The following is a 26017-nucleotide window of genomic DNA, read 5'->3' as shown; positions in this document are numbered from 1 at the left end:
TGCAGGTGTTGTATATTATAAAGAGACGCCTTGTTTTCAAGTTGTCATGGCCAATTTATCATAGAACTAAATCTTGTAGGCCTGTTTATGAGAACACAATATATCACCAAGAAACTCAACGCAGGTAAATTGGTCAATCGGTTTTGCTGTGTTTGTGTAAATAGAGGGGGATGGGTGGGTTTCGGTTTGGGCGGTGGTGGGAGTGGGGGTGGGTGGCGTGGGAGGCAGGGGATGGAAAGACGGAGGGCAGGGGAGGAGCGGGGGGGGGGTGCTGGTGAGAGTCAAGCGAGGCCATCAGGTCGACTGCTTAGACAGTTTGTAACGTTCCTTGTGTGTGTGTGTTTGTGTGTGTGTGTGTGTGTGTGTGTGTGTGTGTGTGTGTGTGTGTGGTTGTGTGTCTGTGTGTCTGTGTATGCGCCCGCCCGGTACTGGCACATTTTAAAAGTATTTATTCTAAGGACAACCTTTAGTTGCAATCCTCTGACAGCTTGTATTCAGAAAGAGATTGGACTGTTAAAGAACTTTCTTACGTGCGAATATTTGCAACATATATATGTATTTACAATGCAACGATCTTTGTCGAAGTAGACTAGTCGACGCGGAGAAATACTGCTCCCATAAACGAAATATTATCACTTATTTTTGTGAGCTCAACTTCAGACACACAGGTTTTTTTCTTCAAGTTAACTTATATATCAGAATCTGTCGCCTGTTTTTGCCTTCGTTCGTGCGCCGTATTCACACCGTAGTTATATTTCGATATAACGGGGATTCAAAAATATAGGGTTTCTGTTGAAGTGAGTTTCGAAATAAAATGTCATTGTAAATGATAAATGGATGAAGAGTTATTTTTAAATTTTGTCTTTGAATAAGTAAAGCGAAGGCGTCAAATTTGTTTTTTGAATATTGTTTCTCGTTTAAACAGCGGATTTTTACAAATGTATCTCGTGATATCGTATTTCATGTATGTCTGGATTTTTTTCTAAAAAGAACGGCGTGCTGCGTTGAGTCCGGAAACATTTTGTTCATTGGATACTTTTAACATTATGTTGTTCCTACACGAAGAAATAGGCATACCAATCCCTTTCACGTACGTTAGTAGTCATTTCTCACCCTCACCCATTGACAGTTCTTATCTTATTCCAGATACCTTTTAAATGTCAAATGTTGTGATATGCCAACGTTTACTTGCTTTTACTTTTATTACACCCCCGGTATAGGGGTGTGTATAGGTTTCGCTCGATGTGTTTGTTTGGGTGTTTGTTTGGGTGTTTGTTTGTGTGTTTGTGTTCGCATATAGATCTCAAGAATGAACGGACCGATCGTCACCAAACTTGGTGAACACGTTCTATACATTCCTGAGACGGTCCTTACAAAAATTGGGACCAGTCAAACACACGGTTAGGGAGTTATTGGTGGATTAAAATTATACAAGGACTTATACAGGGACATCTTCATGGTCAAAGGGAAATAACCATTCTCACTCAGTCACTGCCACCAACTGAGAAGGTTATTTCCCTTTGACGGGGGTGTTTTTCCTACCTCATAGGAATTTCTTGTTGTTTTTAGGACAAGCTTAAAAGAATTGCTAACACTTTAAAGGCATATTCCTCTAAAACAACATGCAACCAGTCTTTTGTAACAACAACAACAACAACAACAACAACAACAACAACAACAACAACAACAACAACAACAACATTGTGTATTATTTTAATGTCCATATCGTTACTATCGTTTCGTGTTAAAGTTCTTGTTTAGCATTCTATCTGTCCCGTGTTTTGGTTTTTGTGTTAATTAACCACGCTATTGGTGTGTGTGTGTGTGTGTGTGTGTGTGTGTGTGTGTATGTGTGTGCGTGTGTGTGTGTGTGTGTGTGTGTGTGTGTGTGTGTGTGAATAGAATAGAATAGTAGAATAGGCTTACTCTTTTATTGCCACGACACCTTAATGCTTATATGGCACAAATCAAACAACAGAAATAAAAGAAGAATCATATATTGTTTCTTTTTCAGAAAACAGTCATGTACATATTTACCAAGCTGTAACTGAAGTGTTTCATCATTTATCAGTTGAGTACGTAGGTAAATCATACACGTGTCTGGGATTATTCATATGTTTCATTAAGTTGTCTCTGATATCATTATATTCAATGCATTTGTCTAAAAAATACATTTCATCCTCCAATGTCCCACACTTTAGGCATAGTCTGTTCTCTTTTGGTATGTTAGTATATCTCCCCGTTTTTAATTTTGTTAATTGTTAATTTTTTAATTTTCTATTTGTGTGTGTATGTGTGTGTGTGTGTGTGTGTGTGTGTGTGTGTGTGTGTGTGTGTGTGTGTGTGTGTGTGTGTGTGTGTGTGTGTGTTTACAATTTGAAATATACTCCCTGACCACTAAAACAAGGCTTCACACTATTTTCAGCTTTTTCTGTTGAAGTTTCCGGCTGAAATGTCAACCACAAATAATAAATGTCCTATTTTCAGAGGATCAAATGCAATTAGCCTAGACATGAAAATGAAATGGTTTAAACTTTGTTTCAGGACGCCGAAAATATATGAAATACCTTTTATGAGTTTAAATCGTAGGTAGACGATGATAATTTAACCTAGTGTTAAAATACTGAGCTCATATATTTTTGACCTTACCAAATGCCTTCGGTATAAGCACTGCACGTTAAAACCATGGAATCGAATTGTTAATTCTTCTGTAGATGTGATTACATGAAAGGCTCAGTCCTACCCATGTGAATAATTTGATGCATCATTTCAGATCCAGCAAGGCTTTTAACCCATTCTTCTTCTTTTTCGTTCATGGGCTTAAGGTCCCCCCCAAAAAGAAGTCTGTTTACAGTAACATAGGCCCAAAAAATAGAGTCGGTAGGTCGGGATTTTTTTTTCTTCTGCAAAAAAACATATTTTTAAGTTATTTTGCCAAAACACAAAGCCTTTTTTTTTCTTTTTTTTCCCCAAATGCCCCAAAAAAGTCTAGGGTCGCGCGAAAAAATAGGGTCGGTCGGGATACCGTAAACAGACTATTTTTTTTTTTGGGGGGGGGGGGCCTAATAAAAGTCCTTGGGTTTTTACGTGAATGTCCGTTTTTACCCCGCCATTTCGGCAGCCATACGCCGCTTTCGAGGGAAGCATGCTAGTTATTTTCGTGTTTCTGTAACCCACCGAAATCTGACATGGATGACAGGATCTTTTCCACAATTAGCGGTCAAAATGTTGACTGTTGTTAATGTCCAAGTGGAGGACTAGAGATGATCTTACGTAAAAGCGTGACCAGATCTTAGATGGTGAGCCGCATCGTTTACACGGAAAGGACAGTGTCTGTGAAGTAAGCTCAGAACTGTGGCGAGGTGGTAAGACGTCGACCTCCAAATCGGAAGGTCGTGTGTTCGAATCCCGGTCGCTGCCGCCTGGTGGGTTAAAAGTGGAGATTTTTCCGATCTCCCAGGTCAACTTATGTGCAGACCTGCTAGTGACTTAACCCCCTTCGTGTGTACACGCAAGCACAAGACCAAGTGCGCACGGAAAAGATCCTGTAATCCATGTCAGAGTTCGGTGGGTTATAGAAACACGAAAATACCCAGCATGAGAGATGTTCAACGTGCGGGCTACTTCACCTGCCTTGACCTCTCACCAATTCATTGTAAAGCGCTTAGAGAACGTCAAGCGCTCTATAAATCTCACATATAAACTTGTGAGTGTGAGTGCGTGGGTGTGTGTACGCACTCACACTCACAAGTTTATTATGTTAGAGATCTTTTGTATAGGTTTTGTGCGTCAGAAGGTTCACTGACTCAAACACAATCCAAACATCTATTAATAGATGTATGCCATCCCTCATTCACCGAAATTCTACGTGCGAGATTATTAGACGGAGCCACACACAATTATTTCCCTTTCTTTTCAAACGTAGGAAACAAGAATGTATTTAAATGGTTTACCTTCTCTTGTGTGTCTTTCAATTGACATAAAGCTCACTCAACTTTACGGTGTTGCGTTTCCTTTTGCTTTTTGTTATTTGGATTGTAAAATTAATCAAACAGCGACTCTAAAGAAGAAGAAGATTTGAGCAGAAGAAGGATAAGAAAAAGAAGAAGGAAGGACGATTACCAAACAGGAGACAGAGGAAGAAACGAACAACGAACACGAGAAGAAAGAAAGAAAGCAAGAAAGCAAGAAAGAGAGAGAGAGAGAGAGAGAGAGAGAGAGAGAGAGAGAGAGAGAGAGAGAGAGAGAGAGAGAGAGAGAGACAGAGAGAGAGAGAGAGACAGAGAGAGAGAGAGAGAGAGAGAGAGAGAGAGAGACAGACAGAGACAAAGAGAGAGAGAGAGAGAGTGAGAGTGAGAGAGAGAGACAGAGACAGAGACAGACAGACAGAGACAGACAGACAGACAGACAAACAGAGAGAGAGAGAGACAGACAGACAGACATACAGACAGACAGAGCTTGTCTTTAATCCAAATATAACATATTTATATGTTTTTGGAATCAGGAAATGATGTAGAATAAGATGAACGAGAGAGAGAGAGAGAGAGAGAGAGAGAGAGAGAGAGAGAGAGAGAGAGAGAGAGAGAGAGAGAGAGAGAGAGAGAGAGAACGAACGAACGAAGGGGCCTTGGCCCATTGCAAAACGGGAACAGTGGGCTTGGGAAATAAACATAAAACTAAAAAAAAACACAATAGTTGGAAAGTACGACTATACGAACGAACGAACGAACGAACGAACGAACGGGCCTTGGCCCATTGCAAAACGGGAACAGTGGGCTTGGGAAATAAACATAAAACTAAAAAAAAACCACAATAGTTGGAAAGTACGACTGTTGGAATAACGCCTCACGAATACCGTATCCATCGCGGTTAGAGTCTTTTCTCGAAATGTTGTCTTGTGTACACTTGATCATTCATCAACCAAGCGGGGTCCTGATTGCAGTAGCGATGATGAGAAGGTCTTGCGTCAAAGACGAACTAAAAAAAAGCGAAGTTCAGACCGACCTCATAAATCAGAGAAAAGTACGTAGGCAGTAAAAAACAACAATGTCACCTTGCCATCTTAAGATACCTGTATCGATGGACAGTGATAATAATAACGTGAGGCATCGCCATTGGACGCCTCAACGACGTTTCTGGAACACGAGGTAATCACAACGTGCACCTGAGACGCCTTCAGTGAAACCAAGACACTAGAGATGTGTTTTTTTCGACGTCAATCTTTGTATATGAGTGGGCTTAAAAAAAAGACCACCTTACCTCCTACCCTCTTCACGTACAGACTCACATACAGCTGCAGAAGGGAAGAGAGAGAGACACACTGACACACAAGCATACAGACACAGAAACACAGTCACGAATTTTTGGGTAAAAAGACTTCGCAAAATCTTTGCAGTCTTCGCGAAGTCAACTTCGGGATAATAAAGGAAAGCCTTTAAAGGCTGCCATAATTATTCGTAGCGTTCATTAATTAATTCATATTGTTTACATGTGCCAATAATGTTATAAAACTGTACCTAAGGGGATATAATAACGATTGGCTGTAGCTTTCGAACACAGAAAACATTATTTCAGTATTGCAAAGTGATGTTGATAGTGTCGAATGTAAACAGAACAGTCTCAAACGCCATCTTTGGTTTACGAAACGTCACGAAGTGACGTCAACGGTCTAAAAATAGCCCAAGTCCTGGAAAACTGTTGCTAAACAATGCAATAAAGAATTAATTATTTCTCGTAATTGGTAAGGACTTCAAACCTAAATCTTTGCAGGAAGCTTAATTTATACATCCCCGCAACGATGGGAAAAGCCCTGGAAGTAATTAAACTAATTAAATAGGACTATGTCAGCCTTTAAGAAACAATGTATACACTTATGGTGAAAGAAGGGTTAAATATTATGACAGCCGAAGAAGGAAAGAGAGAGGCATGCAGACACATAAACTTAGAGACACAGACACAGAAACACAGACACGAACACCCTTCGGTAGCATTAGTTGCCAAACACATAAATTTATGTCTTTAGATAATTATGCATGACTTATGGCACCACCCTGTAGCTTCAAATCAGTCTTACCTCTAACTGTAGGGTGTCTATATATACATTCGAATTCATGAGCTATATAACAAGCAGTAGTGATAGATCTTTTGTACTTTAATCTACCTAACTCACGCAAATAGTCACGAAACGAGTCTCAGTGTTAGTGATATTAATTGGACAAAGTCTACTTCACGAAACTTGCTGCACGAAGCTCTTTGGTACTGATTTTGGGGTGAAAAGACTTCGCCAAATCTTAACAGTCTTCGCAAAGTCAACTTCAGGATCATTAAGGTAAGCCTTTAAGAATTTTGGTTATATTTGTATGGTGTAAGGATGGTGGGGTCATATGGAAGACATCAACTCCCAACATCGCCGAATGCATATTCAGACAGTGTCGACAGTGAGCTTCAGACAACCCTCATTTATCGTTTGGTAGTAACTTTCTGAAGCACACACGTTCACAAAAGTGGCTGTTAAGCGGGTCAAAATTGAAGTGTTGGTAATGTCCAGACGACCCCTTGCGAGAACAATGTTTGTAAACCTTGACTTTAAGAGTGGAGGTCCCAATTAAAAAGCAAAGATATTTTTCAAGTCTATGAAAAAACAATGGTGACAGTGTCCGGAAGGATGGCAGTCGCATATATTTATCATTGATGATTTGTGACCCTCCACCACGGCATGAGTCGCATGTCACCTTTGCATGATTTTCATATTTTTACATTTTCCTAAAGAGTGTTTTATGCTCTATCCAGTGGTGAAAACCGTTTTAGAAAAGAGCAAAAACTGTTTGAGTTATAAGCCTGTGACTAAGGTGACCCTCACACTGTTACCAGACACTCCCCGGACTTATATTAAGCCTAGCGCAGAACCGCGCGAGGTGACATGCGACTCATTTCGTGGTGGAGGGTCACATTTGTCCTAAGACATTCTACATGAAGATCCTGTATGGATCTGGGCATACATGGAAGATACATCCCTCCCTCTACCCCGCTCTAATTTTGTGTTTCAATCTAAATAGCCACACATTTCCTCGCTAAACCAATCGTTCTGTCTCTGTTCAACCAAATTTAGCATGAAAATCAATGTCAGACCTCCTTCTTTTCAGCCGATTCCTGAATTTGGATATTTTGTTTTAAAGATCACAGAAATCAGACCACTTGACCTATATATTTGATCTGATCATGCATAGGCTGAAATTAATGTACACCAAATATGAAGTAGTTCGTTGAACAGAAGTTATTAGCATTTTTATGGGTTGCATCTTATCTATCTTATCTATCTTATCTATTTTATCTATCCACCCCTCTTTTTGCGACGAAAAAGTGCAAAACAATCGGTTGTATTTTGTATCTCGTAAAAAAAGGAAAGCTAATTTCATTAATACTACGTGCCTGCTCGAAATAACACACTTTTTCTTCTGGTTTCGATCTATGTTAACTTAGTTCCCAATGAGAGAATCCTTCTGGCTAAAATCAATCATGTGAAGTGATGGCTTTTCAATGACTCATTATTAACACCTACTTTCTAAAAGGATGGATTTTCAAACGTTACAAAATAAACTTTGTTTGGTTTCGCATTTAATTTTTTTGTCTGGGTTTCGAAATTCAAATATCAGTCAATATATATCTTTCTGTCTCTGTCTGACTGGCTGTCTGTCTGTCTGTCTGTTGGCTTCCCTCTCTCTGTCTCTCTGTGACTGTGTCTCTCCATCTTGTTTTTCTTGACATGATTTTGTTTTGTTCTTGCCAAAACTTTAATTCTAATTTCACACAACTATAGTGTTTTCTACGATTCAGGTGTCATTTGAGGGTCCCTTGTTTCTTGCTCTGTTTGAACTGTAAATGTAACAACGGTTCTGCGTGGCGTGTATTGCTCAGAGCGGCTGACCCTATATTAGGATAACATTACCAACCATTTTTGTTTGAATACGGGATTCTGGCGTCAAAATCTTTGCCCAATTTGAAGTAGGAACGCGTCAAACCCAATCACAAGCGTTTTTATTATAGTGAGTATTTCTACGCACATACCCTCCCAGAGGGGAGGCTCATGGCGTTTACAATATGCCGTGTGAGATGGACTTTTTTTACACAATATATCACGCATTCACATCGGCCAGTAAATCTCGAGCGTGTTAGGCGAGTCTATACTTTTCACGGCCTATTATTCCAAGTCACACGGGTATTTGGTGGACATTTTTATATATGTCTATACAATTTTGCCAGGAAAGACCCTTTTGTCAATCGTGGGATCTTTAACGTGCACACCCCAATATAGTGTACACGGGACCTCGGTTTTTCGTCTCATCCGAAAGACTAGCACTTGAACCCACCACATAGGTTAGGAATGGGGGGAGAAAATTGCTAACGCCCTGACCCAGGGTCGAACTCGCAACCTCTCGCTTCCGAGGCAAGTGCGTTTACCACTCGGCCACCCAGACTTTTTAAGAGTAAAGCGGGAAAATTCCACCCCACCCCCCTGCCTCCCACACAAAAAAAGGAATTTCCGAATTATTGAGCTGGAGGAAATCTACCTTACTAATAAGGTTAGAAAAGTGAGAGTGAAATTAAGGCAACATTACATTTGCCATGATCATAGTATTACAAGTGTCACGACCGTTAAACTGTAATTATTTGTGTCACAAACACCAACGTGTGTGGTGAAACCAAACCCTCTGCTGATGTATGGCTTCTAACAGCATCAACAAATAAAGCTGCCACGTTTCTGACGTAAGCGGTCGATGGACCGGAAGTTATTCTATTTCCAAATCTGGTGCCGATGAAAATGACAACTTGCATGTCACGACCGTTAATGGCCACAAAACAAAACAAACTGACATTGACATTCTCTCGAATGTTTCTTCTTCTTCGTTCGTTGGCTGAAACTCCCACGTTCACTCATGTGTTTGCACGAGTGGAATTTTACGTGTACAACCGTTTTTACCCCACCAGTTCAGGCAGCATATGCCGATTTCGGGGGAAGCATGCTGGGTATTTTCGTGTTTCTATAATCCACCGAACTCTGACATGGATAACATGATCTTTCCCGTGCGCACTTGGTCTTGTGCTTGCGTGTACACACGAAGGGGGATAAAGCACTAGCAGGTCTGCACATAAGTTGACCTGGGAGATCGGAACAATCTCCACCCTTAACCCACCATGCGACCACAGCTGGGATTCGAACTCACGACCTTCCGATTAGGAGGCCGATGTCTTATCCAGTACGCCCGTCCGTTTCGAATGTTTATAAAGTTAGACTCTTGAATCATAACAAATCTAAAGCCCCTCACGACGTACACACGTGACACAAGTCTGGCCGTTGACCTTGGTCAACTGTCAAGGACACGGCGGGGTCAAGTTCAAGCAAACAAAAGGAATATAATCGTTTTTTAACAGAAATTTAAAGCTAAAGTTTTGAAAGATTTTACACTGATTATATTTGAGTTCGTCTGTGTGACTCACAATTTCCACAGCAAGAATGACATTCTGAAATTAACAAGAAATTCCTCCGAGGTAGGAAAAACACCCCCGTTGGTCAAAGGGAAATAACCATTCTCACTACCACCAACTGAGAAGGTTATTTCCCTTTGACCATTAATATGTCCCTCTATAGGTCCTTGTAGAATCTTAATCCACCAATAACTCCCTAACCGTGTGTTTGACTGGTCCCAATTTTTGTAAGGACCGTCTCAGGAATGTATAGAACCTGTTCACCAAGTTTGGTGACGATCGGTCCGTTCATTCTTGAGATCTATATGCGAACACAAACACACACACAAACAAACAAACACATCGACCGAATCCTATACACACCCCTATACCGGGGGTGTAACAACGTGTACATTTCGAGATACCAATGCCAAATGAGATCAGCATCGTAGAAAGGACTATACTTGTATTGTCTTATGGTGAAACCCGTCTCCTTTTCAACGTCACAATGCCAAACAACCTGTTACTGTTATTTTTTGTATTTTCTGAAAAAGAAAAACACATTTGTTGAACTCAAAATAAAACTCTTGTTTTTTTGTGTCAAGAAACTCAAAATAAAACTCTTGTTTTCTAGTGTCAATCTGCGTAAATTTAGTTTCAATGTCCGACTTCTTCCGGATAAATTGAATCCTGTGAAGTGATGGCTGTGTTTAACGACTGATTGCTAACACATACTTTCTAAAAGGTGTGGGGTGGTTTTTTTCTCTCTCAGATGAAGGTGGAACTTTATTTAAAATCTGTCTAAGTTTCGTATTTTGTTTTTGTCTGCGTCCCTAAAATATGATTTACACCTCTCTGTCTCTGTCTCTGTCTCTCTCTCTCTTTACAGGTTTCAGGAGATGAATGTACCTAATTAATTTCATAACATGACTTATGTATTGATGCTGCATCGTTATTACTTGCAACGTAGTTGTTCCATTGATTCCTCAGTTCACGGAATTTTTCTTCCCTCAAGGTTGCACAATAATAATTATGTCATGTTGGTTTGTATACGTGTATAATTTTGTTTGTTTGTTTAGTCTGTTAATCGTTTGCTTGTTCGTCGTTTGTTTTTACATTCAGTCAAGTTTTGACTAAATGTTTTAACATAGAGGGGTAATCGAGACGAGGGTCGTGGTGTATGTGTGTGTGTGTGTGTGTGTCTGTGTGTGTGTGTGTGTGTGTGTGTGTGTGTGTGTGTGTGTGTGTGTGTGTGTGTGTGTGTGTCTGTCTGTCTGTCTTCGTGTACAATTTAGCTTTACCACACTTTATTCTGAGTTCACGAACAGTGTGTAAAGGTCGTGAAAAAGGATGCCACAGAAACAAAAAGAAATGACCTCTTTAATTTTTCTGCTGATTTATAGCTATTGAAACAATCCCAGTTCTAATTGAGACATAAAACTGTCATGAAACGGACATTAAAATATAATGACCATAGCTAACAAGAAATGTCTTCGACATTGTAACCTTAAGTAGGTATTTTAATAGAGATCTGAAAAAAAAGGACAAAATTAAAGGTCAAAAGTCAAAACACATTTATAAGAAGAAGAAACAAGTCGCGTAAGGCGAAAATACAATATTTAGTCAAGTAGCTGTCGAACTCACAGAATGAAACTGAACGCAATGCCATTTTTCAGCAAGACCGTATACTCGTAGCATCGTCAGTCCACCGCTCATGGCAAAGGCAGTGAAATTGACAAGAAGAGCGGGGTAGTAGTTGCGCTAAGAAGGATAGCACGATTTTCTGTACCTCTCTTTGTTTTAACTTTCTGAGCGTGTTTTTAATCCAAACATATGCATATCTATATGTTTTTGGAATCAGGAACCGACAAGGAATAAGATGAAAGTGTTTTTAAATTGATTTGGACAATTTAATTTTGATAATAATTTTTATATATTTAATTTTCAGAGCTTGTTTTTAATCCGAATATAACATATTTATATGTTTTTGGAATCAGAAAATGATGGAGAATAAGATAAATGTAAATTTGGATCGTTTTATAAATTTTTAATTTTTTTTACAATTTTCCGATTTTTAATGACCAAAGTCATTAATTAATTTTTAAGCCACCAAGCTGAAATGCAATACCGAACCCCGGGCTTTGTCGAAGATTACTTGACCAAAATTTCAACCAATTTGGTTGAAAAATGAGGGCGTGACAGTGCCGCCTCAACTTTCAGGAAAAGCCGGATATGACGTCATCAAAGACATTTATCAAAAAAATGAAAAAAACGTTCGGGGATTTCATACCCAGGAACTCTCATGTCAAATTTCATAAAGATCGGTCCAGTAGTTTAGTCTGAATCGCTCTACACACACACACACACACACACACACACACACACACACACACACACACACACACGCACGCACATACACCACGACCCTCGTTTCGATTCCCCCTCGATGTTAAAATATTTAGTCAAAACTTGACTAAATATAAAAATACAGAAAGATGCAAAGGGAACACAGCCAGAAAGAAAAAAGAAAAGAAAAAAAGAAAGTGGTAGCATTTGAACACCACTGCCTGCATCTTAAAAAAAAAAAAAAACCCCAAACTCTCGAAAGCTAAAACATGAAGCCTGATATTAATCGGGCGAAGTTGACTTCGCGAGGTCTACTTCACGAAGTCCACTGCAAGAAGCTTTGGCACTGAATTTTCGGTAAAAAGACAAGTTGGGGCTCAATTAAGGATATCATTAACCTTCATTTGACAGCCTTAAATGGACATCTGTGACATATTTAATCACAGATGATCCTGACCAGAAGCGGGTGAGAGAATTTTAGGTCGGAATGAGCAAAGAAAAACGGATAATCTATCACGATATACGCCCGATTTAGAGAGCGTTACATATATGGTTGTCTCATGGAGGTTACCAAACGTGTTCCTCCTTGACAACGAACCGATATGCCTATAACTGAAAGGGTGATAATAATTTAAAACTAATTGGCTGTGATAAAACGGAAAAGAAAAGAGAGAGATCTAAAAGAAGAGAATTTTGTCCCAAAATCAAACGTGCATGGCATAAAATCCGCTTTGTAATAACTGGTTGTATCATTGAGACAATTGATGGTTGAACCCCGTAAGTTAATTAATACAATGACAAAATTAAAAGAGTGTAGAGAACGCGACTTGCGAAGTACGCATATCGGGATGCCTTGTCTGTCTCTGTCACCGAGTTTGGCTCCGCCCCTGCCTATCACCCTTAACCCCCCGCTCTCTGTCTGTCTGCCTGTCTGTGTCCATGTGTGTGTGTGTGTGTGTGTGTGTGTGTGTGTGTGTGTGTGTGTAACGCGGGTCTGTGTGTGCTTGATCGATCAAGTACTTGTGTTGAAAAGAGGTTGGTGGCACATGTATTAGCGATGGTAAGGGGCCTTTTAGAACAGTAGCATTTCTACCTTTGAAACTAACCGAGCAGCCACTACCGGGGCTCCGTCGCCACGATTTCTGGCTTTACATGTAAATATGGGAAAACACCATTTCTTCTACAACATATCTTGCATTTCAAAACAAAGTTAGACATCGCGTAAGCAGTAGCTCACGTTTAATCCAGACAGAAACCAACAACTTCGTGGTAAAATGGGAAAATGCAGGCCGAATCGAGTGTTTACCAGTGTTCACAAGCTTCCCAGGTTAGAGCCGGTTATCCCCCGTGAGTAGGTTCAAGTTTTCTGGTTTTTCCGTTCTGCCAAACTGCCATTTAAGTTCGCTTAGCACCACTTATCGGCTTCAATTCTTTATTTCGGAATGAGTGCATTAGTACTAATATACAACAAGAATTGTCTAAAATGGAGAAAAAACGCTTGTGTGTTAACCTTTTGTTCGTTTTCTCGTAAACGTGTTTTAGTATTTGTTCTAGAATCCCCACGGAAAACCGGCGGATTCTGAAGAAATCATAATGGTGGTTCGTTTGTCTTCAAAGAATTAACGGGGTATTAGTTCAAGAAAGACCTGCGTGGGACGATTGAAAAGGAACTAAGTGTAGACATGTTGACCTGCTTTGAAATCAGAGGTGAATCCTTTATTAATTGCAGAGGTAAAAATAAGAAAAAAACTAGTAGAGAAAGTCAGGCGATTTGAATACAATGAGCGTTTTGATAATTCTAACTGGACGTAACATTCTGACGACATATCGACGTTTTACTTTCTGAAATGGCTGTTCAGTAGGATCTATATCATGCTTTATCTTTCATTTTTGGCATTCTTGCGCCGTTTTCCATGTCTTTGGTACTGCACCTGAACGTCAGTTTCCATTGGCATGAACATTCACATTTTATAACTCATAGATTATCTTAATTGACAGCTGTCTGTGATTCTATTGTTTGAGCTAGGATTCGGTCTTTGACCCCCCCCCCCCCCAACGTCCCCCACCCCAGCTCCCATAAATGGGGGATGTGTAAGATTCACTAAGTCCATCTGTCTGTAATTTGTTCGCTCTCAGATCTTTGTTGTTTATTGGCCGACTGGGCTGACATGTGGTGTGTAGCCTGGGAGTGTGTCAAACAAAACAAAAAGTTTCCCAGCTTTAACGGAAGAGGGGACACGCCAAGGACACACTCTCGTGTCCGCCTGTTTGGCTGTCTGCCCACTGTGATCTGCATGTCTGTGTGTCTGTGTGTTGTACCACTGTATCACACAGACAGACAGACATCGCTCGTTATGCCGTTCTGGGCTACCTTTCGCCTTCACAGAGATATAGTGTTGGCCTTCGCCATAAAGACTCCCCCCCCCCCCTCTTCTCCCTCGGCCCCCTTCACCGAGGGTCACCATGGGGGGGGGGGGGGGGGTCTGTGCACGTGCACGTTGAGGCCAAAAGTGCCATGCACGGTGCACGTTACGAAAAAGCTCCATGCACGGTGCACGCCGGACCTCTATGCACGGTGCACGCTACGAGAATTTCCCCATTGCCATGCACGTTGCGTCCAAAAAGCCCATTCCCGGTGCACGTGGTAAAGCATCGCCCCCCTCTTCACCTGCCATCCCCTTCCCCCTCCCCTAACCACTTACCCGACGAGCGGCTTATCACAATCCAGCATCAGCAGACCGCATATGTGAGCTGTCTGAGTGATTCCAGCAAATACCTAAAACATCAGACGAGATCATATTCATGATTGAAACTCAGCATTCCACCCGCATAATCGTGACAAACGTATTGTCACTGTAGTGTGGGTGTATGTTACTTGGCCCATGCGGCTTGCACACACTCAAACACCATACGTTCTCTAAGAACAGAGGTAATGACCAACCGAACTCTGAGTTCCAATCATGTATTCAGATGTATGCTTCCATGATGTGTCCCGGCTTACAACCAGCATGCAATAGTCAAACAAGGGAGATCATTCATAACATGTTAGACGCATCGTCTGCTTACAGGACACTACAGTCACCAACGTCACGATCTTGTTCTCACGCAACACAGGAGCTTGTATCAAAGTGTCGGCCGATTTAAGTGCCTAGCTCCTTTGGCCTAACCAAAGTACGGATATGAACTCGGCAAAAAAAATATTGCACCCAGTTTCGTACTCTAACTAAAACATTTATGCCTGTGTCATGTCATTCAAACTTTCTATGCTATCAAAGAATAAAACAAGTCGCGTAAGGCGAAATTACTACATTTAGTCAAGCTGTGGAACTCACAGAATGAAACTGAACGCACTGCATTTTTTCACAATGACCGTAGTCCGCCGCTTGTGCAAAACGGAGTGAAACTGACGAGCCTGTTCAGCGCGGTAGTAGTTTCGCTGTGCTGCATAGCACGCTTTTCTGTACCTCTCTTCGTTTTAACTTTCTGAGCGTGTTTTTAATCCAAACATATCATATCTATATGTTTTTGGAATCAGGAACCGACAAGGAATAAGATGAAATTGTTTTTAAATCGATTTCGGAAATTTAATTGTGATCATAATTTTTATATTTTTAATTTTCAGAGCTTGTTTTTAATCCAAATATAACATATTTATATGTTTTTGGAATCAGGAAATGATGTAGAATAAGATAAACGAGAGAGAGAGAGAGAGAGAGAGAGAGAGAGAGAGAGAGAGAGAGAGAGAGAGAGAGAGAGAGAGAGAGAGAGAGCGAGAGAGAGGCAGAGAGACAGAGAGAACAAGAGAGAGAGAGAGAGAGAGAGAGAGAGAGAGAGAGAGAGAGAGAGAGAGAGAGAGAGAGAGAGAGAGAGAGAGAGAGAGAGAGAGAGAGAGAGAGAGAGAGAGAGAGTGTACTGACGTGTATGTGTGTGTTTTACATCTAATGAGTACAGATTCGGAATTCATTGTTCCCTTTTACTTGACGCATTTAAAGTAAGAAGGACAATCTCCTGTCCAGTGCGATGTACAGTACTACATTACTGGTTTTGCTGTGCAAAATTAATGTTCTGTACCGCTAGCGACAAAGAGAGAGAGAGAGAGAGAGAGAGAGAGAGAGAGAGAGAGAGAGAGAGAGAGAGAGAGAGAGCGAGACAGACAGACAGTCTGTGACAGACAGACAGAAAGACAAAGAGACAGAGATACGTACGTACATTAACAGAGAGAGACATACAAACACACACACACACACACACACACACACACACACACACACACACACAGAGACAGATAACTGACCTCTCGATGTGTGTGCGTGTTTGACTGCCTCCAGCTGATTACTTGGTCCTCACAATGACCATGCAGCTTGGCGTCAGAGCGTGTTAAAAAGGCGGTGACCAGTGACCCACTCATAAGCCGGCTGACCAGACGCGCTGGTCACTCATCGATACGCGATTAGTCTTGACCTGCAAGTGACGAGGATAGACGTCCTTCTGTGTCTGTTTGATAACCTCGGACGCCGAAGTCAGTCAGTTTGCAAACAACTCTGTTGTGATTGTTATGAAATAGAAAGTCGGACATAACATCCTGGCTTTGTTGGTCTTTTGTCGGTTACAATTCTGCTGACTTTGCAAACACTTTTGAACCAGAGGTGCCGGTGAGACTTCAAGTTTGTTGGTTTAAACCATTGTCTGATTTGTATTATCTGTTTTATGCAGGCTGCCACCCCCATTTTCTTTCCCTATTTTCTTCCCCTTGTTCTCCATATTTTTGTTCTTATTCTTCTTGTTCTTCTTGTTCTTCTTGTTCTTCTTCTTGTTCTTGTTCTTCTTGTTCTTGTTCTTCTTGTTCTTGTTCCTTTTGTTCTTGTTCTTATTCTTTTTATTGTTGTTGTTCTTTTCTTTGTGAGGCAGGGAGCATCCATTATTGTTTTTGGATTTTGTTGTTGTTAATTTGTTTTGTTTGGGGAGGAGGGGGGGGGGGGTATTTTAGACAGCAAGTCCTGCGTGGCAAACTATTTTATTGTTGTAGGTGAAAGGTCGGGAACACATAGGAGATTGCAAAAATAGCCACCCTTTACCCACCAGCCGCGGCCGGGATTCGAACCCGCGATTTTGGTCTCCGCTGATTGTCGGTCAATCTTTGTTTGTCAACAATCTTGTTTGTAGTGCCCCCAGTGTTGCTACTGAACTAGGCGTATGCTGCCTGAATGGTTCGGTTAAACGGTGTTACACGTAATAATCCACTCGTGCAAAAACACGAGTGAACGTAGGAAGAAGAAGAAGAAGAAAAAGTAGAAGAAAAAGAAGGTGAAGAAGAAGAAGAAGAAGCTTCTGCTTATGTGTACGACCTGTAACAGCAGTTTAATAAACCCTGCCCCATGCACCCACCCACCCTTCATTTTTTTGCTAGACCTTAACAAATCTGAGAAAGCCAAGTCTTAAAGAAGTAGTCTTAAAATGGAGGTAAATTTACATTGGTCGTGACCAGAACATCTGAAAAGAAAGGTCTTGAAGGTGGAGGGGGAGGGGGGGGAGGACTTGAAATGTAGGGGTGTCTGATCAAAAATGGGGGGTTACATTATAACCGCTGTCAGCAATGAAGAAGGCACCCGAACTCGGACAGTGTATATAACCACTGTTCGTACTTTTGTGAATCGTGATCGTCGTAATCTTATCTCTTGATTCCTCATCATCGTTGTTAGATAATACTGACGACCCTACTCTGTAACCAGTCACCGGTCTCTCACACACACACACACACACACACCTTCAAGTGTGAAATGACGGGTTCACATGTCCGCTGAGAGAACTAATCAAACCTGCGAGCTTAATTATCTTCCGCTATCAGGTCTAATTACACTCGAGATAATTCTGTTCAATGAAACATGCTGTAACAAAACCACATAGAGCTGTCGCTGAGTCGCTTGCTCAGCCAATCAGCAGCTGGATGCATGGAGCAAGATTAAGAGCCAAGGTTGATGATACCGCCTTCGTTACGTGTCCTATTACAGCTAAACCTGTTAATAACCACCACCCAAGGGACTGATTAAAGCGGTCGTCATAAAGAGGTGGTCGCCAAAGAAAGGCGATTTATATTGAATACTGGGATTTATACTGGGATACTTAACTTCGGAGTGGTCGTTATTGGAAGGTGATCGCTTTCGAGAAGTGGCCGTAAGGTCAGGTTCGACTGCATTTGTATACCGTTATAAATATGTAGGAACCTAACACTCTATTGTCACTTTCTGCCCTGCATCTATATAAGCGTCGTAATACCCAATATTGACGGACTGTGTGATGATATCTTCTGCTATGGTCTGTTGAGACAGTGATATCAAAATCAAGACCGGAGGTCGAGATTTTGATATCACTGTCGAAACAGACCAATAGCAGAAGATATCATCACACAGTCAGTCAATGTTAGATATATTGCTAAGATACAAGATACAAGATACAAGATATTTATTCACCAATTTTGCAAAAGGATTTCATCTTGGCACGGCACGGTAAAAATAAAATAAAAACCAACCAGACACATATGCAGACACACATCACCATGCATGCATACATACGTACATTACACTGTCATGCACACACAGACACAACTCACACACACACACACACACACACACACACACACACACACACACACACACACACACACAAAAACACACACACACACACACACACACAATTATTTACATTCTCACACATAACCAGCCACATATCTACATCACAAATTCACATCGTCGCCTTGTAAACGTAAAAACCATATCAGTTTAAAAGGGGTGCCAGTAATATCAATACAACATTAGTGAATACTAGAACAATACCTAAAATTTATAATCCATTTAAAAGTAAGTAGTACATGTAATTATTATCATTTAGTCAGATCATCACATAAAATTATATAATCATGATCTAGACAGTTTAAAACAACAGTATTAACAGACTATCACAGATCCACTCAAGCACCTGAACTTAGAGTCGCATTGCACAAAACTACTACCATCACAGAACTACTCCAGCACCTAAAAAATAAGGACCATTCCACATTGCACATATTTCCACTATCACAAGTTATGAGAACAGTAATGGAATGCAGTGAAAGGACTAAGTAACAAAAGAACCCCCCCCCCCCCAATCCTATAACTACAGTATAACTATAACTAATTCTCTGGACATGTTGTATTTACTGTAAAGAAATTACAAAAGTATTTGTCTCAGTTTTGGTTGTTCCATATCCCTCCCTCTGATTATTATTTCTTTTTGTTCACTCTTTTCTTGTACTTTTTAGTATTTCCAAATGTCTTTTCTTTCAAAAAGTCTTTAGTCACTTGCTCAACTAAATTCTGGGATCATTACATTTTCATATATATTTGTTTGTTTTTAAATTTAGGTGTTTTTGTTTTTGAAGTGGGGAAGCAATAAAGAGGTCGTCGATATCAAAACTGATATCGACGGAAATGTCGTCGATATCATTTTTGCACTGAGCTCAGTTTTGCCCAATTGACCAATGGAAATCCACGTAACATATGAAATAGCAATATTTCATGATACTGGGCGTTGAGACATTCCGTCTGAAACAACACCATCTATGCAAATGTGTTTAAATACATGTACGAACTGTACTGATTGTTTTTGTTTTCTGTGCTTAATTCAACCCCTCTGTGGTTAGGTAGTTAGCTATGATGTCAATGTTCGTTGGTCTGACTTATCGTAGTGATATTCGTTAGCTGTGTCTGTTTCAACTCTCTGTCTCTGTCTCTGTCTCTGTCTCTGTCTCTGTCTGTCTGTCTGTCTGTCTCACTGTCTGTCTGTCCGTCCGTCTGTCTCTCTGTCTGTCTGTCTCTCTCTGTCTCTCTCTTTCTCTCTAATTTTTAAAAAAATATTTTTTTGTATTTTTTTTTGCGAAAGATCTTTTTTTACAATCACATCTTGTCAAATATTGATTATGCATCCACTGTATGGGATTGTGCAAGTGCTAATGTTTTGAAACCTTTAGCCAGTCTTCACAGAAGAGCAGTTAAGCTTATTATGCTAAAAATACACTCCTTCAGAATCTGATTAGAAAAATTTGCAACTATTACCATTTCAAAAAAGATTAATTTAAAATAAAGGTGTTATAATGCATAAAGTGATGTCAGGATATGCACCGGAGACATTACGTGATAATTTTATTTTGAACTATAACAGACTAAAAATCATAACACCGACTCCACTTATCGACCTTTTCAAATCAAGCCTTCTTTATTCAGGTGCGGTCCTATGGAACTCACTGCCTATTTTTCTTAAGCATAGAACAAACACAGACAGCTCCAAAAAAAAATTATATGTCGCACATAATGCAACTAAACATGTGCTGAATGGTTCATCAATTCATTTCAAATGTATGTGCATGTTAAACACAGTTATAATGATATGCAGATCTAAATTAAGTTATGTTAAAAATTGACACTTTTTATCATTGGAAATTGTACTTAAAATGCAGTATGACAATTTATTTTTAAATTTGTATCTGTATATACAGTTATTATGTATTAAGTTTGATGTGATAGTTCTTTGATTATATTGTTTTCTGTTCTTGTTGACCCTATATTAGGGCGAGGGCTGGATGTAAAAAAGCAATATTCTTGCTTATCTATTACCCTCGATAATAAAGATTTTGTCTTGTCTTGTCTTGTCTCTCTCTCTCTCTCTCTCTCTCTCTCTCTCTCTCTCTCTCCCTCTCTCTCTCTCTCTCTCTCTCTCTCTCTCTCTCTCGCTCTCTCTCTCTCTCTCTCTCTCTCTCTCTCTCTCTCTCTCTCTCTCTCTCTCTCTCTCTCTCTTTCTTTGGTTTTGTAAGTGTGAGTTGTTTATCTTTTGTTTAGAAGTTCTTTTAAATCCCAATGGTTAAAAAATCCGAAGTAAAACAACAAACCTTGTGCAATTTTTGTCAAACATTGTCACTAAAAAGGCTTAAAGCGCTGGGTGCAACTATCGGCGTAACACGCACCGGGAACGTGTATCGTCCTGACAGGTTCGGTGTATGGCTTATTTTCTGAGGAGATAACTATGTGCAATAAGATACAGGTGGCAGCTGGAGATCAAGAGATAGGCAACAAGTAGTTTTTTGTGTCTCAGTTCACAATATCCACATTTAAGAAAATTGAAACTGACTCCAAAGAAATATAAAACCATGAAAAGTTCGTTTTTCTCGTTGTGCGTCATTTTTGCGCTTACGTCATTTGGTAATGATATCCTATTTTTAACACCTTACCAGAGCTAGATGTCCGGGAACACACATGCACACGCAAGCACGTACGATTTCGCTCACACACACACACACACACACACACACACACACACACACACACACACACACACACACGCATGCACGCACAGCACGCACGCACGCACGCACGCACGCACGCATGCACACACACAAACACATACACACAAGCACAAAAGCACACACACACACACACACACACACACACACACACGCCCCCCTACAAGCCCCCCCCCCACAAATACATTATAGATAAAATCAAGTATTCTAGTGTGATTTAAGATATTGTATAAGTTTCAACGTTGTTTTACACCGTGACACTTCTTGCAACATATGTAGGGGAAGGGCTCCTAATATGGACCACTTTTTGTTTCATGCTGATAACTGGCTTGTTTTTTTGCGAAGAAGTTTCATTTTGTGTTTGGTAGTTCTTCTGTCTTTGGTTAACCATTGGGCCTAATTAGAGTAAAATAGCTTTGATAGACATTCAGCAAAAATTAAATACAGAAAAAATCACAAATGGTCCATAATTATTAGGCGCCCAGGCTCCTAATATGGACCAGTGAAGCGGCCTTCACGAATCACTCTAAAAAGCCCCCTATAGTTCAAAATTACATGCTACAACTTAGTGTGCAAGTCAGACTAATTAAAAGATTCTTTAGATTTATCTGTTTCGGGTTGGTGAGAGCATTATTTGGAGCACACCAGGAAACTAAAGAAGCTTATCAAAAACATAGTGAAAATAAGTGAAATTATCAACTTCCACGAAAAGAAAACTATTTGTTATATTTTTTTTAAATCCCGAGGGCTAGTTATAGGTTATTTTCAGCAAGCTTCTTAATAAATTAATGAAAATAGCCATAAGCTTTTAATTTCTTCGATTTGTTGAAGGTGGTCCATATTAGGGGACTCACGCATACTTTGAGATTTTGCTATTATTTTTTGTTTGCAGTAGAAACTCGGGGTCAAAACTGCTAAAATGTAACAAATACGGTCTTAGCTGTCATATATAGCAATTTTTTTGTCATAAAACTTTGGCTGTGGACAGAAACGAGTCCGTTTTAGGCGGCAAATTTTGAGTGAACGCTGCCAAAAGTGAAAAAAAGCGAAAAAGCCTAACGGTTTTGAGGTTTGTGTTTTTGCAACTGTTTTGACATGTGCAAGTTATACAGAGAGGGTGAATACCGCGAATGAAATTGTTTTTAGCGCTCTAGCACCGTTAGTTTGTCAGAACAGGAGGTGGTCCAGATTAGGTGCCGGTCCATATTAGGAGCCCTTCCCCTATACATTTTAAAGGGCACGACGCACCTACAGAATTCCCCAACAGGAAATGTTTTACCAAATGTCTCATTTATCTTCCAGTCACCTGAAACACAACACTCACCTGTCCGTGTGATTCTAAAACGAGCAGATCGTTCTTTTTATTTCCTTTCTGATGATCGCTCTAAAATGACAAAACTTGAAACACGCAACGATGTAAACTGAAGAAAGGATACTATCAAATCCTCGTTTGCTGCAAATGAAGCTATCGGATTTACGCACTCATGCAAACTTATCTTTAGATTAAAAATAAGGGTTTCGCTTAATGACAGTAACAGAAGGAGAATTTGAATGAATTAAAGATAATGAATGCGCAAAACAATGATTTCCATCCGACCGAACAAAGTCTAATTATAGCCTCTGAAACATTTTGAACACATTTCTGTAACAAGTTTTGAACACTTTGAGACATTGTACATAGTTCTGCTAGCGAAAGAGCCACACATAATAAACACACAACGTTCAAATGAACACTCGTAAAGCCTATATGTGTGCTTATTTTACCAGCAGAACTATATGTATACATTTATACATTATATTTTAAAAAGGACAATGTCACAAAGTTAAAAACTTTTAAAACTTGTCACAGACATGTGTCCAATTTGCAAAATGTGTTCAATACTGTTTAGAGTGAACAAATAAATAACCAAATAAACAAATAATCCACTAACGAAGAAACCAATATATATACATAAAACATCAGAAAAATATATATATATATACCAATCAACCCAATATACATGTAACAAGCCAATCAAACAACCGAGAACAAGTCGGGAATTCCGCGAATTCGACAATTCCGTGAATTGGGCACGACATTTTTAATATAATATATTTCAAACTTCAACCTATTATATACAGCACCAGAAATTACTGGTTGAGACGAATCCAGACCAACCAAGACACATCCTTGGTATCTTAATCAAATAAGGCAAAGCGCTGTATCTGAAAAACAAAGGGACGTAAGCGCTCTGGCATACGACATGCTCTACAAGAGTAAGTGAGAGTTGTGCGGAACCAGTTTCCTGGCGCCTGAGAGAATAACAAGCACTGACGTTCATGTGCGGGAACCTTATGGTTTTACCGTGAGGGCGTTAAACATTACTTATCATCATCCTCATCCAAATCCTTAATTAGCAGCTACATTTATACAACCTTGACCTCCGCTGGTCGTATCTCTTACCATTCAGTCCGTGAATCATCATGGTCTGTATTCAGCTGACACTTTATGTTGGCAGTTCAACGTCTCCGCTGGTCGTATCTCTTACCATTCAGTCCGTGAATCATCATGGTCTGTATTCAGCTGACACTTTATGTTGGCAGTTCAACGTCTGCCACAAAAACACAGAGTCGAGGGACAAAAAAGGACAACATCTAGTTTCAAGGTGTCATGGCGTTGCTCGCACAAATCACGGTGTTTGAACGGAAGAGAAGACAATTAATGCTGAAAGGTCACCTTTTCTTGCGCAGTTATGGGTGTGAGTGTACGGGTTTGATAACACTTTTATACGGGTTTGTAGGAAAAATGTGGACACGTGGGCGTATTGTGTTGAACAGTGTACATGATTTAGGTGACAAAACTGTGTCTCACAATATTCTGCTGACGTCACCACAGAAGACATCTGTTATTCGTAAACACTGACACGCGGACACACACAGACAAAGTAGACAGGCAGACTATGGGAACTATGGTGCTTGATTGCATTATTTCAAAACAAAATTAAACTACATAATGTCGTGCCAAATTCAGAAAAAAAAAGAGAGAGTAACAAAAGAGAAGAAAAACATATACGTGTATATTTTGGGCGTTTTGCGACAGTTTTTGTTTAGTTTTCTTTCTTTCTGTTTTTCTTTTGGGCAAAGAAGGATGTTTGTTTACTGTTTACAATGAAAGAAGGTGTCTTAAAAATCAAATACCTTAACAGTCTGTACTGCGTCGAAGGATATCATAAAAAAAAGGGCAAGTATAACCGCCCCCGACTGACGACCCGCCCAATATGCCCCCCCCCCTTACCTCCGAAAGCGAAGTATGACTACCAAAATGACGGGGAAGAACGGCCATACGTATACATACATTATTTAAAATCAATCGTACAAGAAAACGACTGCACGATAGGATCTGTCGCCCACGAACGAAGAAGAAAAATACTCCTGTGACGATATTATTTAAAACATTTTTTTTATAGTTTGCGTTTTTCCTTATTTCTATATATATTTTGCAGATAACTGTCAGAATGGCGGGGAAACGGCCATACACGCAAAAGACAAGTCGTGCAGATAACTGTCAGAATGGCGGGGAAACGGCCATACACGCAAAAGACAAGTCGTGCAGATAACTGTCAGAATGGCGGGGAAACGGCCATACACACAAAAGACAAGTCGTGCAGATAACTATCAGAATGGCGGGGAAACGGCCATACACACAAAAGACAAGTCGTGCAGATAACTGTCAGAATGGCGGGGAAACGGCCATACACGCAAAAGACAAGTCGTGCAGATAACTGTCAGAATGGCGGGGAAACGGCCATACACACAAAAGACAAGTCGTGCAAAACAAAAACAGAAGAAAAAAACGACTGCACGAGGGAGGTAGAGCCTTCGTAGGCAGAAGAAAAATACATAACGTCTGCGACGATTTAATTTTTTCCTAACAGTTTGTCTATTTCTTTATTTATACCGCATTTATTTTGCAGATGGATGTCAAAATGGCGGGAAAAAAAACCAACCCACCCCAGTACATTTACATTCGTGCGAGTTGCAGCCGAAAAACGCAGAAGAAGAAAAAAATGTCCATGAAGAAAAAAAAAAAATCATTTTCAGTTTGTCAATTTATGGATTTATTTGTATGTTCTATTTTGCAGATGACTGTAGTAGCGGGCTTGATGGTTGTGTTGTTGATGTCGCTGTCCGCGGCGCAGGTGAGACCACAGCGAGTATTGTGCGGGAGGACGCTGGCTGATGCTCTGGACCTCGTTTGCGCTAACCGGGGTTTTCATTTTAATAAAAGATCAGGTAAATATTGATGACTGTATTAGTGAATGATAATGGGTAGTGGGTCGTGGTGGGTGGGGGTATATATGTGTGTGTGTGTGTGTTTGTGTTGGGGGGGTAGTATGTGCGTGGTTTTGGTGTTTGTGTTTGTTTATGTGTGTGTGTGTGTTTATGTGTGTATATGACTGTGTGCGTGTGTGTGTGTGTATGTGTGTGGTTGTGTGTGTGTGTGTTTGTGTTTGTTTATGCGTGTGTGTTTATGTGTGTAGGTGTGTGTGTGTGTGTATATGTGTGTGTGTGTGGTTGTGGTTGTGTGTGTGTGTGTGTGTCAGTGTGTGTGGTTGTGTGTGTGGTTGTGTGTTTATGTGTGTATGTATGTGTGTGTTTGTGTGTGTGTGTGTGGTTGTGTGTGTGTGGTTGTGTGTGCGTGTGGTTGTGGTTGTGTGTGTGTGGTTGTGTGTGTGTGTGTGTGTGTGTGGTTGTGTGTGTGTGGTTGTGGTTGTGTGTGTGTGTGTGGTTGTGTGTGTGTGTGTGTGTCAGTGTGTGTGTGTGTGTGTGTGTGTGTGTGTGAGAGTTGTTTATCTTTTGTTAGGAATTGTTCTCCCTTTCAACTTCTCATCTTTTCTTTTT

At 40.3% G+C, this 26017-nt stretch overlaps 1 protein-coding gene across 1 annotated transcript in view; it reads left to right on the top strand.

Annotated features, from left to right (window-relative positions):
- Positions 1–26017, top strand: part of LOC138961522 (insulin-like growth factor 1) — a 59381-nt gene that overhangs the window by 14393 nt on the left and 18971 nt on the right. Inside the window, exon 2 of the mRNA XM_070333182.1 lies at positions 25258–25408. Coding sequence (XP_070189283.1) covers positions 25258–25408 — 151 coding nt within the window. The remainder of the gene's footprint in view (positions 1–25257; positions 25409–26017) is intronic.

This window comes from Littorina saxatilis, linkage group LG3, assembly GCF_037325665.1.
Source record: "Littorina saxatilis isolate snail1 linkage group LG3, US_GU_Lsax_2.0, whole genome shotgun sequence".
NCBI classification, from domain to species: domain Eukaryota; kingdom Metazoa; phylum Mollusca; class Gastropoda; order Littorinimorpha; family Littorinidae; genus Littorina; species Littorina saxatilis.
This window is presented reverse-complemented; position numbering and strand designations above follow the sequence as displayed.